The sequence below is a fragment of the Pinus tabuliformis genome, chromosome J, assembly GCF_031772625.1.
Source record: "Pinus tabuliformis cultivar Carrire ecotype Pingquan chromosome J, CPIR1, whole genome shotgun sequence".
Lineage (NCBI taxonomy): Eukaryota > Viridiplantae > Streptophyta > Pinopsida > Pinales > Pinaceae > Pinus > Pinus tabuliformis.
In genome coordinates, this window is record NC_142295.1 from 53,459,540 (window position 1) to 53,476,780 (window position 17,241).

Genomic DNA, 17,241 nt, shown 5'->3' on the forward strand with positions numbered 1-17,241 from the left:
ATATCTTGACGTGTAAACTTTTTTCAAGTGTTACTCTCTAAAAGAGGTTTTCTATCAAGAAATTTGATCCTCAATGCTTACTACATCCATGGCTAAGATATATATATATATATATATATATATATATATATATATATATATATATATATATATATATATATATATCTATATCTATATCTATATATCTATATATATATATATATATATATATATATATATATATATATATATATATATATATGCTTGATCCTCAGTGTTGCTTGCTATACCCGTGGCGATAATTTTATATTAATGTTGTTAGTTGAAATTAAAAATATTGCAATTATTATAATTTTATTTGAAATTCATTTACTATTATCACGATAACTTCATATAGCTGCTGGCTCAATTCCGTCTACTTCTGGAGGGCCAGCTCCTACCCATATCATCAATGAAGCCCCAGCTCCCACTGTCCAGTGGTCTAGGCCTCACTCGATGAGGCTTTGAAGTTTTCCGAAAGTGCCCTAATCTACCGGTTCAATGGTTTTTGGCCACGGCTGACAGCTCTCCACAATTGGGTCTCGGAGGTATGGAAGCCTGTCATTTCTGATGAAATTAATATCTACCCCTGTGTTAGGGGTTTCTTTAGAGTAGATTTTTAAAATCCTGAAAGCTGACAATGTATTCTAAATTCTCGCCCTTGGTTTTGGGAAAACTCAGGCCTATTCACGAAGCCATGGAACCCATCATTCGATCCCTCAACAACAATCATAACCTCAACACCAGTTTGGGTGAGATTGCCAAGCCTACCCTTGCCTCTGGAATCTCTCCTCACTAAAAGCCATTGGAAATGCAATTGGGAAATTTTACTGTAAATGCTCAGAAACAGAGAAATATGCCAGAACCACCTATGCACGCATCTATGTGGAAATGGACTTCAACGTCGGATTCCCAGCTGAAATAAACCTAACAAGTAAAGACTATGTGTGGAGCCAGAAACTCGATTATGAAAGTGTTCTCTTCAGTTGTCGATCCTGCTTTGAGACAGACCATCACATTATTATAAAAATTATATTAATATGTTTATAAAATTATTATTTTAAATTCAATATAAAATAAACTAAAATAAAATTCAAAATTAACTAATTTGACTTTTGATATTTAACATTCTTTTTTTTATAATTCTTTAAATTTTATTAATTGAGCTTTGGAATTTATCGTTGCATTTTTGGGATTTATATATTATTGGTCTGTCGATCTTTCTCCTCATCCTAGTCCTGATGATGAACCTAGATCTAAGTTTGAAATAGATCGACCCTTTGTCATCTATGTGATCTGAGCATTATATCATGAATCACAGAAGCATATAATCTGAGATTAAAAACTTTATATATACTTTCGTTTTATATTTTGGTTTTGAAAAACATTGCATGTATATTGATATATTGATAATAAGAAACATAAACCATTTGAAAAAACTTGATAATTCCTTATATTTCGATCTTAAATTTCAAATAAAATAGATTACATATTTTTGAATTATAATAAAGTGTATATTTTATATTAATCCAAAATAATTTTTTTTAAACAAGTTAAAATAATATATTTTTAGTTACACTATATTTATACTTTTAATTATAATATTCAAATAATTTTTTTTCCAAGTTACTTTAGGATCTTTTCATGTACTTGAAAAATATATTAATATGTAATTATAAAACATTTTTGAATTAATTAAAATTTTAACCTTTTAATATAAAACATAAATGAATGATCATTTATTTTTATAAATAATTAATAAATTATAAATATAAAATTTGAAATTCTTATAAATTTCTTTTACTTTAAAAATAACTCAAAATAATATATATATATATATATATAACCTAAAAAAATAAAACTAATAAAAACAATAGGACAAAAATACATTGCCCTCCCACTTCAATATAAAAAATATAATATAATATACATTAAAATTATATACTAAATATGATATACCCCTGCTGCAAAATATGATCTACCTGCTGCATCCTTCTGTTCAGTGAATCCGGAAGTAGGCAAAGTTCTACACTGAATTTTGGAGCCTCATGTAGTATCATCTCCTCACCCATAACATCAAGCTCATGGCGCGAAATAAATTTTGAATTTTAAATTTGCCGGTATGCGTTTTATGGATGACTATGTGATGGTCATAAGCAGGGATCAAAATTGAACACGTCAGAGCCCTTCAAAGGGTCTCTGGCAAGTCAGAGAAGTAAGAAGAAAATTTTACCAGTCAAAAAAAATTTAAAAATTGATTTTTGTCATTTAAAAAAAAAATTGGAATAATATCTTAAAATTTTTTAAGAAGTGCTGTCAAATTGTTAATTTTTTTTTAAATTTCATTTTTCCTGAAATTAGAATTTTAGGAATGAAAAAATTAGAATTTTAGGAATGTTGAATTTGTAAATTTCTTTTCATGTTAAAACTTAAGTCCCATTTTAGAAACTCCCATTTGAAAAACAACAGTTTCCTTTTGAGTTGTTTTTTCTAATTGTGCATATGATGCAAGTTCTTATTACGCCGTAAGGCGTTTCCCTCTGAAATCAACTCCCCTCTCTGCTTACCTGTCATCGTGTAAGCCACACGATTATATGTTAGACGATTGCAACAATTTCAGCCGTTGATCGTTGATTCAAAAGGGTTGCCCAAACGGTTTGGGCATTTCATTTGGCGGATCGAATAGTTTCATCAGGGCAGCTGAACCGGGCTCTCTAGTGCTACATGCGTCCCGACTCCCACTAACCCTGTTGGCGGGCTTTTCTTGTACTGTCTGTGGGTGGAGTTGATTGATCCCAAGGCTGTACTGAGCAGGCAGCACATTCTCACAAATCCCACATTCTCACAAATCCCGGTGTTCTCAAATCCATCGTTGAGAAAGCGGACATGAGAGAAAGCGATACCGTCCTGGAAATCGGCCCGGGTACTGGAAATCTAACCCTAGAGTTGCTGCAGGCCGCCCACAGAGTCATCGCAGTCGAGATCGATCCCCGGATGATCGAAGTAGTTCACAAACGCATAAAGGGGACCGAAATGGCTCAGAGATTGGAGGTGAGTTCCAATTTCCTTTGCATCTTGTTTTTACATTCATTCACCTTATTTACCTCATTAACAATATGTCAATTCCACATGGATTGTGACTCTTCATGCCCACCCCAAGTTTCAAATCCTCAGAGACATGTTTTCCCTTCATGAGCTGTTGCTTCTATGCACCTGTGTAAGCAGCGGCTCAGGCTCCGGCTCCATGTGGATGGGGCAAGGTGTAGGTCTTCTGCCACAATCACTGAGACATATGTTTTCGAATATCTGTTGTCAACCTGCTATAGTTCGTTGTGATATTCACATAATGGAAATGGGCATGCTTTCTGCATGACCTGACTTCAGTTCATCGTGATAATCCCATAATGGAGAAGGGTGCGCTTGCTGCATTTGTAAACTGGAAACATCAACCAAAAAAAAATCCTACATTGACAACAATACTGAAGAAGGTTTATTTGTGAAATACCACATACATTAAAACTTTTTCAAATCTTTGCCAATCTGAAAACTGGGTTTAGGGTGAATTTCTCATACCTATGCGATGAAAACTGGCTATGGGGTGAAGTCCTCATGATTATGTGATAGCAGCCTTCTTTTCTTCAGTTACTACCTTTCTCCAATCTAATGATGCTTAAAAGTACATGTGTGCTTTGGGAAGCCATAATCTTGTAACGTACTGCACTTTCTGTCTAGCAATGAAAAATGCCAATTTTGGCAATAAAACACTTCTTCTTTTTGCAAATTTGATGTTGCAGATGGATTCCCTACCCCCTTATGTCCAATTGGGCACCTCAGTATTAAATTTATGCAATTCAAACCTGTGATTCCAAGATTCTGGCAAAATTTCTGCCATATTTACAAGGAAAATGCACTGGAAAGAGATTCTGTTTACTGCAAGGTTAGCCTAAGCTATGTGCTTTGCAGGTTCCCTTGTGATGTCTTCGTAATTGTCTCTTGCAATTCCTTTTTTGTTCCTTGTGATTGCTGTCTTTGGTGATACCTTATTAATTTTTGGGATTACAATAAATCAAAGTTGCTCTTCTCTAATATGACTATCTCCTTTTTCTTTTCTGTTATGGACAGTTGGTGCGAGGGGACATACTACGAACAGACTTGCCAACTTTTGACATATGTGTAGCCAATATACCTTACCAGATATCATCTCCGCTCATCTTAAAGCTTTTGTCCACCATGCCCAAGTTTCGAAGTGCCACCCTCATGCTTCAGAAGGAATTTGGCCACCGCCTCGTGGCAAAGCCTGGTGATTCCCTTTTCAATCGCCTGGCTATCAATGTGGATCTTCTGGCCAGTACCAAGCTCCTTATGGATGTGAGCAAGAGGCATTTTACGCCATGCCCTAAAGTGGATTCCTCTGTTGTGAGAATCGAACCAAGGGCATGGCCTCCTCCAGTCGACTTGAGTGAATGGAATAGATTCACTCTGATGTGTTTCACCAGAAAGAATAAGACTCTCGGTGCAATCTTCCTGTTCATCAATTTTAATCTTGAAGGCATATATCCCTGCTATTGTTTATTTGCTCCCCAAGATTATCTTCTTTAAAGGCATTTAGAGCATGGATGGCAGCAATTTCTCAACAAACAGTATAGGTACATTTGCATTGTATGAGCAAATGGAGGAATTTTTCCTTTTTAGTTAAAAGGACGAATCATCTTCGGTTTTTCTTTGCAAGCAATACTTTAAGCAGACAGGCGTTTCAATATGAATTAGTTATGTTTTTTCGATCTCTTCATATTTATTTTCTTCAACATGTTTGAAACCTTTTCTTCTGGGAACTATTGTTTTTGCAAATATTTTACCTTGAATCAATTCGTCTCAGCATGCATTCAAGTTAGTTAGAATGGAATCACATAGGTTTCAGCAGTTTAGCCTAGTCGGTTGTCTCATTAGTCAAGACTTATGAGATGTATGTTAAAAGACTGAAACCTGCTTATGTTAAGGTGAATTTGTGCTGAAAACAGTTTTCAATACTCACGGATCAGACCTTGATCCGAAGAAACTTGTGGGTTAATGGAAACTCATGATCACAGATATAACTGAAAAAGGGAAAAGGAAACCCTCCTATTGAACGATTTCCTCTGCGAAGTTTTTCTCAAGCTCTTGTCAAATACAAGGCAAACTCTTACATTCCAGCTTAACAGAGTTCTTCGCAGAACTGAGGTTTTAAACATTTTGTTCGTAACTGACAGGAAAAATATCTTGAAGATGGATCACTTTCAGCTGCATAATTTTTTTAGTGTCTTGTACTCTAAAGTTGGAGTACGAGGGAAAATATTCCTTGCTCATTAAATAAAGCCTCATCTGTGACTCCGTCGGTAACAACCACTCTTTAGAAGGTAGGCCCCGATATAAATACCAACATTTTGAAAGAGAGTCTAAAATCCTGAAAGGCTCTAAAGGATCATAGTGTACAACGGTGACTTCCCCACAAAGATTAGTCTTGCACATTACACAAGACTTGATCGAAGGATTTTCTGTGTAATGAAAAAGGCAATATGGGAGATTCCAATCACGTTCCAAGGCATTTTTTAAAATGTGGATGTGACAAAAGGTTGTTGTGGAACGTGCTGTTTGTATATTTTAACACACTAACACCTTACAACAATGAACTAACAATATTCATGATGAAAATAGCAATAGGGAAGATTTATCTGCATAATGAAAAAGACAATATGGGAGATTCCAATCATGTTCCAAGGCATTTTTTAAAATGTGGACGTGACAAAAGGTTGTTGTGGAAGGTGTTGTTTGTATATGGGAAATTTCTTGATCATTGTGTATAATCCTAATGTTGATAGATATGTCTACTAAGTGGTTCCAGTTAATGGGGCATTGATTTGAGTGGTCAATATATTTTTATTATTTATCAAAGTAATCTTATGTTGTATTTGCGTTCTTCAATTTATGCCTTACGGCGTTTCCTTTGCAACATCTGATGCAAATGCTAGTTAATTATTATGTCACAATTACCTTTTGATACCATTACATTTGGCAGTTGTTCCCATTTCAAAAACAACAGTTTCTTTTCGAGTTGTTTTTTTTAATTGTGCATATGATAGAAGTTCTTATTAATTATTATGTCACAACTACCCCTTGATACCATTACATTTGGTAGTTTCAATTGAGAGCGACTAGATGTCAATATGGGCCATGTATTAGGTCTGTAATTTCACTGGGTCGTGCTTGAAGGTTGCCTAAAGCAAGGTTTGATGACGATTTAAGTTGGAGAGGAGCATAGATTCATCATTCAGCAAACGACTTTCAAGCAAGGTTTAAGCACGATTTATGTTTGGAGAGGAGCGTATTCAACAAGCTTCCTAACATACTGGATTTGATTTGTTTGCGGATTCCCAATTCCTGGTATGTTTTCATATTAAAAAAGGAGATACCAAAAACATATACACATTTGTACATTCGTTTGTTGAATCCTAAACCTGTTTAGAATTTTACTAAATTTTTTCGTTCATGCAATAAACTTAAATTTGATTGAGCTACTTGTATATTGGCTTGAACGTTTTGGTCACAAAAATTTCCTACAAAATTAATCCTTATCTAAACTGAGCAGGAATATAGGTCTCCTTTTTATCCATTAATGGTAAATGCATTCGATATATTAGTTGTGGCTCATATCAGCCCTGCCTTATATACAACATCCATGGGGTTGTTGTTCCACCATTTTCCTGTGGCTCATATCAGACCTGCCTTATATACAACATCCATGGGGTTGTTGTTCCACCATTTTCCTGTGAAAAAATAAAAAGAAATTTGAAAATACTTTACTGTTGTCAATTGAATTGCTCTTTTTTTTTATGCTTTTCATTATAGAAGTGCGACCTGAATATGTGCCCTTCTAAATGAAATTAAGACCTGCCCTTCAAATTTGATCACTGGTCATAAGGCAGATAGCAACATGATGCATATGTTTTGGATGGACCAGAAACGGAGATATACTTCGCCGGAAAGCGGAAAGAACGTCTGATGGATGCACTTATCAAGGAAATGTTATAGATAGATAGTGGTGTATTAAATATCTTATAGCATGGTAAATATTGGTTGTTTAAATTTAGGAGAGTTAGTGTACTATACTGAGTGTAGTAAATATCTTATAACATGGTAAATATTGGTTGTTTAAATTTAGGCAAGTCAGTTTATTAAGTAAGTCAAGTGAGTTCTAATTAAGTTATAGTTTGGGAAAAGTAGAATTTAGAGTGTGTGTATGTTAAGTTATTTTAGGGAAGTCACTAGTATTAAAAGGTTTAGTATGTGCGTATGTCAAGTTATTTTAGAGAAGTCGCTAGTCAAAAAAGGTTTAAACTTAAACACCCTTTAGTAAGTTCATTGTAATAATGAAATTTGTGAAATCAATACAAAAGCAACAACTCCTGTGATTTGTGTGTCTTAATTTTTATCTTTCTCCGCTCTGCCTTACCAACAAATTGATATCAAAGCTAGATTTAAGGAAGCGTAATAATTTATAGCCGCAACTTGCAAAGCCATATCGTGTGAACGTTAGATCATAGCTAGAATCTAAAGTTTGTTTTTTCCACCCCGCAGCAAGACGCCGTGACTTATTAATTTTCTCCCAGCCCTCAACGCCACAAGCTAAACCTTTGAAAGTTTTCACTTACCAGAAAACTTGTTTCCCCTCGGCATCCGTGCATTGAATAAGAGTCCCAGAGCAAATCCGAAGACAGCTCGTGGGCAAGCTTTGGAATTTTTTATTTTTTATTTTTTTCAATGGTCGTGCCCATACACCCAGCCAAAGATTAACATTTCTGGTTGAAGAAGATTTACAAAATTTGGAAACGTAGAGATTTAAAAAAAAAAATCCTTCCGAGGGTGAAGACTTAAATCCTTCCGAGGGTGAAGACTTAGGTCAAGTGATATAATTTGGGAGATATTATATTCGAAAAGTGTTTTATTTATTTCAAAAGGATTCATTAAATGAATGGTTTAAAAGACTTTTTACTTGGAAAGCCCCTCAAATATATTTAGTGAGTCATTTACAAAATTCTTTTGAAAAAGTCTTTATATCGTATGAACAATAACGTTTGTTATATAAAGGATTTGATAAAGGAGATTTTTAAAGTGATTTCTATTGAAAAGAGATTTAGGTTTTGCAAAAATAATTTTATTTGTAATTTTGTTTTGGTGTTTTGTTAAGTCCAAAACACTGTGTTTTATGGGGTGTATATCAAAAATCATATTTGTTTTCAAGGGCGATATGGAAGATAGCTTCATGTAATTAGGGAAACATCTATAAGACAAAAGAAAGACAAGAGTCATGGGTCGAAAAGCGCGACTGAAGAAGACTAAAAGAAGGGATCAAGAAGAAGAGGCAAAGATTGTTGCCATATTTAGAGAGGTTGAGGCCACAGCCGAGGAACTGAGAATTCTAGAGAAAACAAAGAAGAAATAGAAGGTGATTGGTGTAGTTTTGATCTACTACCACCTCCTATGCTTACTCATAACCTAGCTTTGAGTTTCATTCAACAAGAAATGGATGAAACAATTATGTGCAAGGTAGAAAAAGCCACAACTTCCAAGGAAGCATGGAAGACCTTGAAAGAAGAATTTGGTGCAAGGGGAAGTGACATGCACCAACAAAATGTGTCACAATTTGTTGAGTCAACAACAGATCTAAGAGCAAATGAACAAGACTCTAAGAGGACGACAGAGCTTGGAGAATCCAAGTCAAAAGTGGATGATGGTTGTGAATATTATAAAAGTGAAACCCATTATGCAAGCATGCATATGGATGAAGAAGATGCAACAAATATTGCAAAGAGAGAAGTTGAAGCCTTTGTATGTGAAGCAGAGCAAGAGCATATAAATGCTTAAGGACTCCACTGTAATGTTGATGGTGAACCCCACTATGAAAAAACACATGTGGATGATGAGTGCAAAGCAAGATGTGAATTAGTGAACCCATTCGTAGCTGATGGATTTGGTGACGCTGAAATTGTTAATGGGCACATGCATGCTCAAATATCCCACCATAGTGTGGATGAACATTATGTTGATGTTATGTGTAGTTTCTTTTTCGAAATAAGGATTGATTGTGGCAATATGCTGAGTGCCATGTTTGATGAAGAATTGAAGGTTGAAGTTGCCATTGTAGCAGCAAGATATTAGAAATTTGAACTGCTCATGAAGCAATATGTTATCTGGCAGCGGTTGATGATCAAGAACAGGATAAAGTGATTAAAGAGTTTTTTATGAGAATATTTACTCACCACATAATAGTGGAAGATAGTTTCGTTGAAGTTGAAAAGAAGGCAGAGAAGGAAGAGGTAGAGAAGGAAACTCTCACTGAAGAGCATAACAAAGATGCTTTTAACATTGTATTTTAATATGCAGGCCTTCATAATAGCATGGGCGAAAAAGTTGAAAACAAAGTTGCTAATAAGTTTGATGCAAAAGCTCATTAAAGAATGGATTCATAAACCAATTGAAGAATTTGATGAGTCTTAAAGCAACAACTAAGATAAAAGAATTGAATGAAATGGTGAATAATGATTTTGAGTGTGCAGATTACACCAAGAAAACAACAGTACTGGATCATGAAAGTGAAGAGAATGATATGAAAGTTTTTGAAAACAAAGAAGAATACATTAAAACCATTTTTCAACAATGGAGTCAAGAAGAGATAAGATTCTGCTATCAAGAAATATAACAAAAAGAAAGACAGAATATGAAGCACAAACAATAGAGGGAAGAAGATAGTTTGAAAATGGACAGTTGTGGCACCAGTCCATAGTTGAACGAATCCTTGAAGAAAAAGGTATAAAAGACCGACTCAGATCAAATAAATAAATATGGACCCTACAACAAGAACGTGCAACAGAGAATGAAGAAATTTGGTTGATACAAAATTTGGAAGAAGAGAAAAAGAAAATGCAAAATTGTAAAAGTTTTGAGTCATTGTAAGAGCTAAGACATAGACCAACAACAAAGTTTGAGTAATAATTGAGTCAATTTAGTTAAGTCATGTTGATTCATGTTAAGTCATGTTTGAGTTATGTTGAGTAATATGATCATAATTAAGGGGGGGCGTTAGAAATTGTAATTACTCTTACATGTCAGAGTTGGCTAAATTTAGGAGAGTTAGTTAACTAAGTCAAGTTGAATGAGTTAGAGTTAAGTTATAATTTGGGAAAATTCGAATTTACAGTATGTGCATGTCAAGTTATTTTAGGCAAATCCTTAATAAAAAAAAATTTAAATACCCCTCATCGAATTCATTGTAATAATCAAATTTATAATATCAATACAAGAAAAACGACTCCTTATAATATGTGTCTCTTATTTATCTTTTGTGTTTTTCCTCCGTGCTTTCCACCAAAGCCTTTCCAACAAAAATGTATGGGCGATACTATACCAGGAGATCATCGACGTTATTGGTAACAGTAAACCAGTGGATAAAGACGACCTGGACTGGATGCCTTACCTCGAGGTCATGGTGAAGGAAAGCCTAAGACGCCACCCTTGCGGGCACTTTGTCACCCCCCATGCCATCACCCGTCCCTGCGATCTTGCCAGCTACGAGGTCCCAACCGATGCGTCCGTCAATTTCTACATTGCTAGTATGGCGAAACCCTTCGGAGTTCAGGCCTAAGAGGTTTGCAGATGATGGTGTAGAAGTGGATTTGACGGTGCCTAAGGACATGAAGATGATGCTGGTCGAATGATGTCTCTGGGCTTAGGGCTGGCTATGGTCCATTTAAATACATCGTTTCAAGCCAGAAGAGACAAAATCCGCGTGGGAATGCAAGCCAGGGGAGACGGTTGATCTCTCCGAGATGCTGGGACTCACTCTGGTTATGAAATACCCTCTGGATGCAGTCATCAAGGAGAGGGAGAGGATCCATAATTGACTGGTGGAAATTTACGAGGGATAACAGGTTCGATCCTTAGTGCATTCCCGACTGAAAATTTAATGTCACAAACAACTAGCCTCACAAAAGCCACGGTAGTTACTTACTATGTGAAACAAATAAATATGGCAAATTGAGTTAAAATTGTCTGTTTTATAAAGGTCTTTCCATGTATATGACTACTTAAATATTTAATATTATTGAAACCTTATATGTATGATTTTTAAGTTAGGTATGGTTTATATTGATGTACGAAATAAATAATAATCGTAAACTGAATTAAAATGGTTTGTTTTATCTTTCCTTTTATGTAACTACATAAATATTTAATATTTTATTGGACCTCTATATGTTTGATTTTTTTAAGTTTGGCATATCATTTATATTGTAATGTTAGTGAACTAATTGCGTATAGTGCGATAAATAGACAGGTATTATTTTATGAAAAGCATGAATATGTTTAAAATTTAAAAAAATAGACGAGTATTATTTTATGAAAAGCATGAATATGCCATATGGATGTGCGAAATAAATAATAATCGTAAACTGAATTAAAATGGTTTGTTTTATCTTTCCTTTTATGTAACTACATAAATATTCAATATTTTATTGAACCTCTATATGTTTGATTTTTTAAAGTTTGGCATATCATTTATATTGATTGTGCAGTTTTAATGTTAGTTAACTAATTGCGTATAGTGCGATAAATAGACAGGTATTATTTTATGAAAAGCATGAATATGTTTAAAATTTAAAAAAATAGACAAGTATTATACGATGTGCACAGATGAGTCTAGCATGATGATGATGATGATGAAAACCTGCATACATGAGTCTAGCTAGTAAAGGTTGATGATGATGATGATGAAGAAGAAAACCTGCACAGATGAGTCTAGCTAGTAAAGATTGATGATGATGATGATGAAAACCTGCACAGATAAGTCTAGCTAGTAAAGGTTGAACACACAGCTTTGCAAAGAAAAAACGCTGAAAAGAAAATCGAAAGAATAAAAAGAATTATTGATTCAGAAAATAAGTTACAATGCTCATGATATAACATTACTGGGTGAAGATCCCAAGGTAATGTGCCAAAGTGGTGATCAATGAGAGGACTCGACACCTACAGCAAGCTTCGAAGAGAACTAGCCAATTGCGGAGTGAAAGGAGGAGCAAATCAGGGAGTAAATCATGCAGAAAGGATCTTGCATGTAGTCCCACAGCAAGTTCTCGAGAGAACTAGCCAGTTGCAAAGTGAAAGGAGGAGAAAATCAGGGAGTAAATCATGCAGAAAAGATCTTACATGTAGTCCCATGCATGCATGGACAGTCAAAGGTGCCAATCTAGTGAAGATTCCAATGTTGAAGCCTTGCATGTCAGTGAATGCTCTAACTAAGTGTCCGCATGTGCCAGTAATGAAGGTCCTAGGTGTGTGGTACCTCCAACACCCCCCATGAACACCACTATGGGGAAAAATAGAAAATGGGCCCTAGCAACTAAGGCCAAAGGTAACCCAAAATATAGTGCAACTTGTACTAAAATTTAGGAAAGAGGGAAAATCTCGTGGGAAAACCCCCCCCTCAAAATACAATGTAATCAAAAGAAAAGAGGAAGAAAAGACAGTTGCTAAGAAACTGTGTCCTTCACTCCAAGACGATCACACAGAGAGTGAAAATTTTGCTCAATGAATGTCTTAGTGAAGATGCTTGCAGTTTGTTCTGCTGAAGGACAGAACTGGAAATCAATGACTCGATCATGTACTAAGTCTCTAATGTAGTGCATATGGATCTCTATGTGCTTTGTTCACTGCCATTGTACTAGATCCCTGCAAAATTTGAGAGTGCTTTGGTTGTCACACAAGATGACAGTGGGCTGGTGGAACTGGACGCTCAACTCAGTGAGGAAGTGTTGAAGCCGCAGAGCCTGAATGGTGATGTTGACTACTCCTCTGTACTCTGCGTCAGCTGAAAAGAGAACAATAGCAGCCTGCTTCTTGCTCGACCAACAGATAGGGCCAGACCATAGACTGAGTGAATATCCGAAGGAATTGAGGTAAATGGACGTTCATAAACATCGTTATAAATTATTTGAAACTCAACAATCATAACAGGTGATTAACAAATTTCTAACACACTATATAAATGATCTGGCAGTGTTTGTTGGGTAACAGAGAAAGAGAAAGGAAACCCTCTTCTAGAGAACCATGAGGGGAATAATCCCCCGTGTTAATCCATGAAGAAATGGTTCAATAAGAAGTAGTTGTTTGATTACTTTTTGAACATGCTCATTCCACAGTTTAACTATTAGTTTTCTCTTAGCTATTAATTATTAATCTAATGGCCTAAAAATCTTCAATCCTCTAATAGTGCATATATGAATAACTCAGGGAGTTGTTCTTAAAAAACACTTTAAAACATAATAATTATGGACCTATAATGTAATTATCCCAGGAAAAAAAAAAATATATATATATATATTAGAGAGGAAATCCCCAATGAAGAAGCATTATATTACAACATGATACATACAATATCTGTACATATGTTGCGTCAACCGATAACAACCCAACAAATCTATACAATCGTTGCATACAGCAACCCGACATATATATGCGTATTTTGAATGTGAGTAAAAAAAGACAATATTGCACCGTCCCAACCACTGGGACAACAACGCAGTATCGATATATATACATATAAAACAAAAAAACATATTAAAAAGAATTGGGCAGCGGCCGAGGGGGCGGCGACGACGACAAAAGATGTGACAAAAACCATTGAAGTGTACAGGCCGATGGCGAACTTTTACATTTTTGTATTGCATATCGTGATAACGAAAAAAAGATGATACATGCGTACATTTCTTATGTTAGCTTTCACAAAAGTCAAAATAATAAAGTCAGGCCCGTTTGGAACTTCTACATTTTTGTATTGAATATTACTGTATTTTCTAATAAAATCTGATGGAGTGAGGACAGGTGGGTTGATTTGGAACTTATTATTTATAAGATTTTATTGAAGATCAAATAAAGATGGTGATGGCAAGATTCCATTGACTATCAATAAAGATAGTAAGTGAATCATTAATTAATTGTATGGAGCTCATTATTTTGTTAATGCTATATAGTAATATTTTGTCTTTTGAATATTTCTTTTATCTAATAAACAAGATTTCATTAGTTAATGGCAAGATTCCATTGACTATCAGATAAAGATAGTGAGTAAATCATTAATTAATTGTATGGAGCTCAATATTTTGTTAATGGTATATAGTATTTAATATTTTTATCTAATAAACAATATTTCATTGAATATCAAACAGGCAGTGACTAAATTTAATATTTTGTTAATTAAATATTTATTTATTTTTATTATTAGGTAATCAAAAAGATTTTATTAGATATCATTTTATTTAACAATGATTAATTTATTTTATAATGCTGAATATTTTCCAATAAAATTAAAGTTAACATAATTTTAGTTAAGTGCAGGGCAGCCAACGTTCCCTTTTTCACGTATAAAGGGTTGCCGTTTTTCAGGAACATGTATCCTCACACTTCGACTTTTTCATTCGTTCGGAATTCCATGGCGATTCCCTGCGATGTTCAGTCGTTTCTGTTTCTCTTCGCTTTCGTAATTTCTCTAATCCTCCCTCGATTGATCTTAGGGAAGAAAAGCCGACGGCTTAAGAACCTGCCGCCAGGCCCGTTTGCTTGGCCGATTGTAGGAAACCTCCCTCAGCTAATATTTTCTGGCGACACATACGAGGTATTCGCGAAGAAGGTCCATGAAAGATACGGCCCCATCTTCACCATATGGATGGGTACCACCCCTCGCATATATATTGCCGGGCGCGAGCTCGCTCACAAGGCGCTCATCCAGAGCGGCCCCGCTTTCGCCTACCGCCCGGTCCTCACCGGAACGCGCAAAGATTTCAGCAGCAACCAGCACAACATCAACACGGCCACCTACGGGCCCCTGTGGCGGAGCCTGCGCCGGAATTTGGTGAGCGAAACCCTCAGCTCTTCGGCAATCAAATCCTTCGATGTCGCAAGGAAATGGAGCATCGGGCGGCTGCTGGGAAACCTTAGGAACGAAGCAGCGGAAAACGGCGGAGCGGTGAAAGTTGAAGAAAAATTATATTCCGTCATATTCTGCATCATCGTGTATATGCTGTTTGGGAGCAAGCCCGACGAGGAAACGATTAGGAACTTGCAGGACCTTACGCGGGAGATCACCAAGAGTGGCCACGTGGGTCCGAGGTACTTGCTGCCAGTTCCGAGCATTTTTGAGCGACGCCGCCGGCAAGAGCTGCGGAGATCCGTCGGCGGCAGCGCGACACCATGCTGCCGCTCATACACGGCCGCCGCGGCGCTGCTGGCTGCGCGTACGTGGACTCGTTGTTCGCTCTGACGTTGGACAACGGCAGGAGACTAGAAGACGACGACATCGTGTCGCTCTGCACGGAATTCATCCACGCCGGCACCGATACCACGGCCACCTCTCTGCAGTGGCTGATGGCGAATCTGGTGATCCGTCAAGACGTTCAGGCAAGATTATACGACGAGATCATCGGCGTCGTGGGGAAGGGGAGACCCGTGGAGTCGGAGGACGTGCAGCATATGCCATTTCTTCACGCCGTTGTGAAGGAGTTGTTGAGGTGTCACCCTCCGGGCCACTTCGTCATGCCCCACGCCGTCTCTCAGCCTTGCCAACTTGACGGTTACGACATTCCGACCGAGGCTTGGGTCAACTTCTTCATTACGGCCATTGCTACCGATCCGGGAGCATGGCAGAAGCCATTGGAGTTCAGGCCGGAGCGGTTTGCAGACGAGGGCGCGGAAGTGGATTTGACGGGAACGAAGGAATTAAAGATGATGCCGTTTAGCGCAGGGCGGAGGATTTGCCCCGGTATAGAGTTGGGTCTACTTCATATGCATCTCATCGTGGCAAGGTTAGTGCAGGAATTCAAATGGGAATGTAAGGCAGGGGAGACGGTCGATCTTTCTGAGGTGCAGGAACTGACGAAGGTTCTGAAACATCCTTTGCCCGCCATTATAAAGGAGAGAGCCCGTGATGAACAGGAAATCAGAAAATAATGGTACGAATAGTCTACAAAATGTAATAAGTGTCATTGCATACCTCGTATGTGCTGAAGAGTTTAGTATTGGTGTCTTTTGCGTGTCAGTAATCCATACTGTCTTCACGCTTGTAATTGGTGTTGCAATAAGTTAAATAAATAATCATCTTCAGAGGTTGTGTCGCTATGTTGGCCAGTCTAATTTCGATGTGTTTGACCCTGGATAGAGATCGAATGCTTATGTCATATGACTTATGACTTAGATGGGAAAAATCTTCCAAATTATTCAAAAAAATCCAAAAAAAATCTATATGTAAGGGAGTGGGATTCTTTAGCCTGCAATTTCTATGCTTTCTTAGTTAAAATAGAATAAATTCTAGCAATAAATCACGTTATTTGTAACAAAGTTTGTAAAGCATGCTTTCTTTGTATCGGATAAGGAGGGAGAGGATAAATAAAAAGGCAGCAAAGCTCTCATAGGACAGAGGAGAGGAGCGATCACCTTAGCATTATTTTAAAGAAGAAAACCATTCTCTCAGCGTCTCTTATTAATGACTCTGTAATATGCATGCATAGATTATTGGATAGTGCCGACGGTGTTGAATGGTTCCTATTTCCGCACGCTGCAAATGATGTATATTAATCATTGAAACCGTTTTCCCTTTCGTTTTATGTTTATACAGGCTTTGATTGCGTATATGTCTCTGCTTATTCTAAGAACTCTTGCGAATTCCCATCGGATTTGAAACTTTATAACTGTAAGTCCTTATCATCGTGGTCCTGAGAATATATCGGCGTAGGGAGATCCTTGGAACTGTAGTCGTGTGCCGGTTTTCAAAGTCTTTCGGTTCGAAGGGAGCCAGAGCGCAATAAGGGCGAGTTCCGAATTAAGGAGCCGAAAGGATATAAACTGTGATGTATATATATCGTTGAGTCCGTCATCTCGGAGGTGGGGAAGGTGCTAATTGAATCAACCGGCGAAAAGCGGAACTGGCGACATATTAAGGGCTGCATATAAGTGTATCGGTTCCGGAGGCAAGACGATCATTGTTTGGGCGATTGCGACTTGTATATATATCGACCCGAAACTAGCATAGAGGCGGAGATATATAACCGTCGCAACTGCGATATATATATACGAGCCTTTGTCCATGGTAAGGTCCTACCTATAACCATCGCCGATGCGATCGCGCATCAGGCCAAGGAACATAAC

The 17,241-nt window shown here is 36.9% G+C and overlaps 1 protein-coding gene and 1 pseudogene across 1 annotated transcript in view; both read left to right on the forward strand.

The window, feature by feature from the left end:
* LOC149225457 (uncharacterized) overlaps positions 1-4,657 on the forward strand; it is a 46,706-nt gene extending 42,049 nt beyond the window's left edge. The window contains exons 2-4 of the mRNA XM_089379939.1: positions 2,179-2,233; positions 2,819-3,069; positions 4,141-4,657. Of these exons, the coding sequence (XP_089236065.1) occupies positions 2,179-2,233; positions 2,819-3,069; positions 4,141-4,617 (783 nt within the window). The 3' untranslated portion in view covers positions 4,618-4,657. The remainder of the gene's footprint in view (positions 1-2,178; positions 2,234-2,818; positions 3,070-4,140) is intronic.
* Positions 4,658-14,533: 9,876 nt separating this feature from the next.
* LOC149225458 (cytochrome P450 77A3-like) lies at positions 14,534-16,085 on the forward strand (annotated as a pseudogene).
* The last annotated feature ends 1,156 nt before the right edge of the window (positions 16,086-17,241 follow it).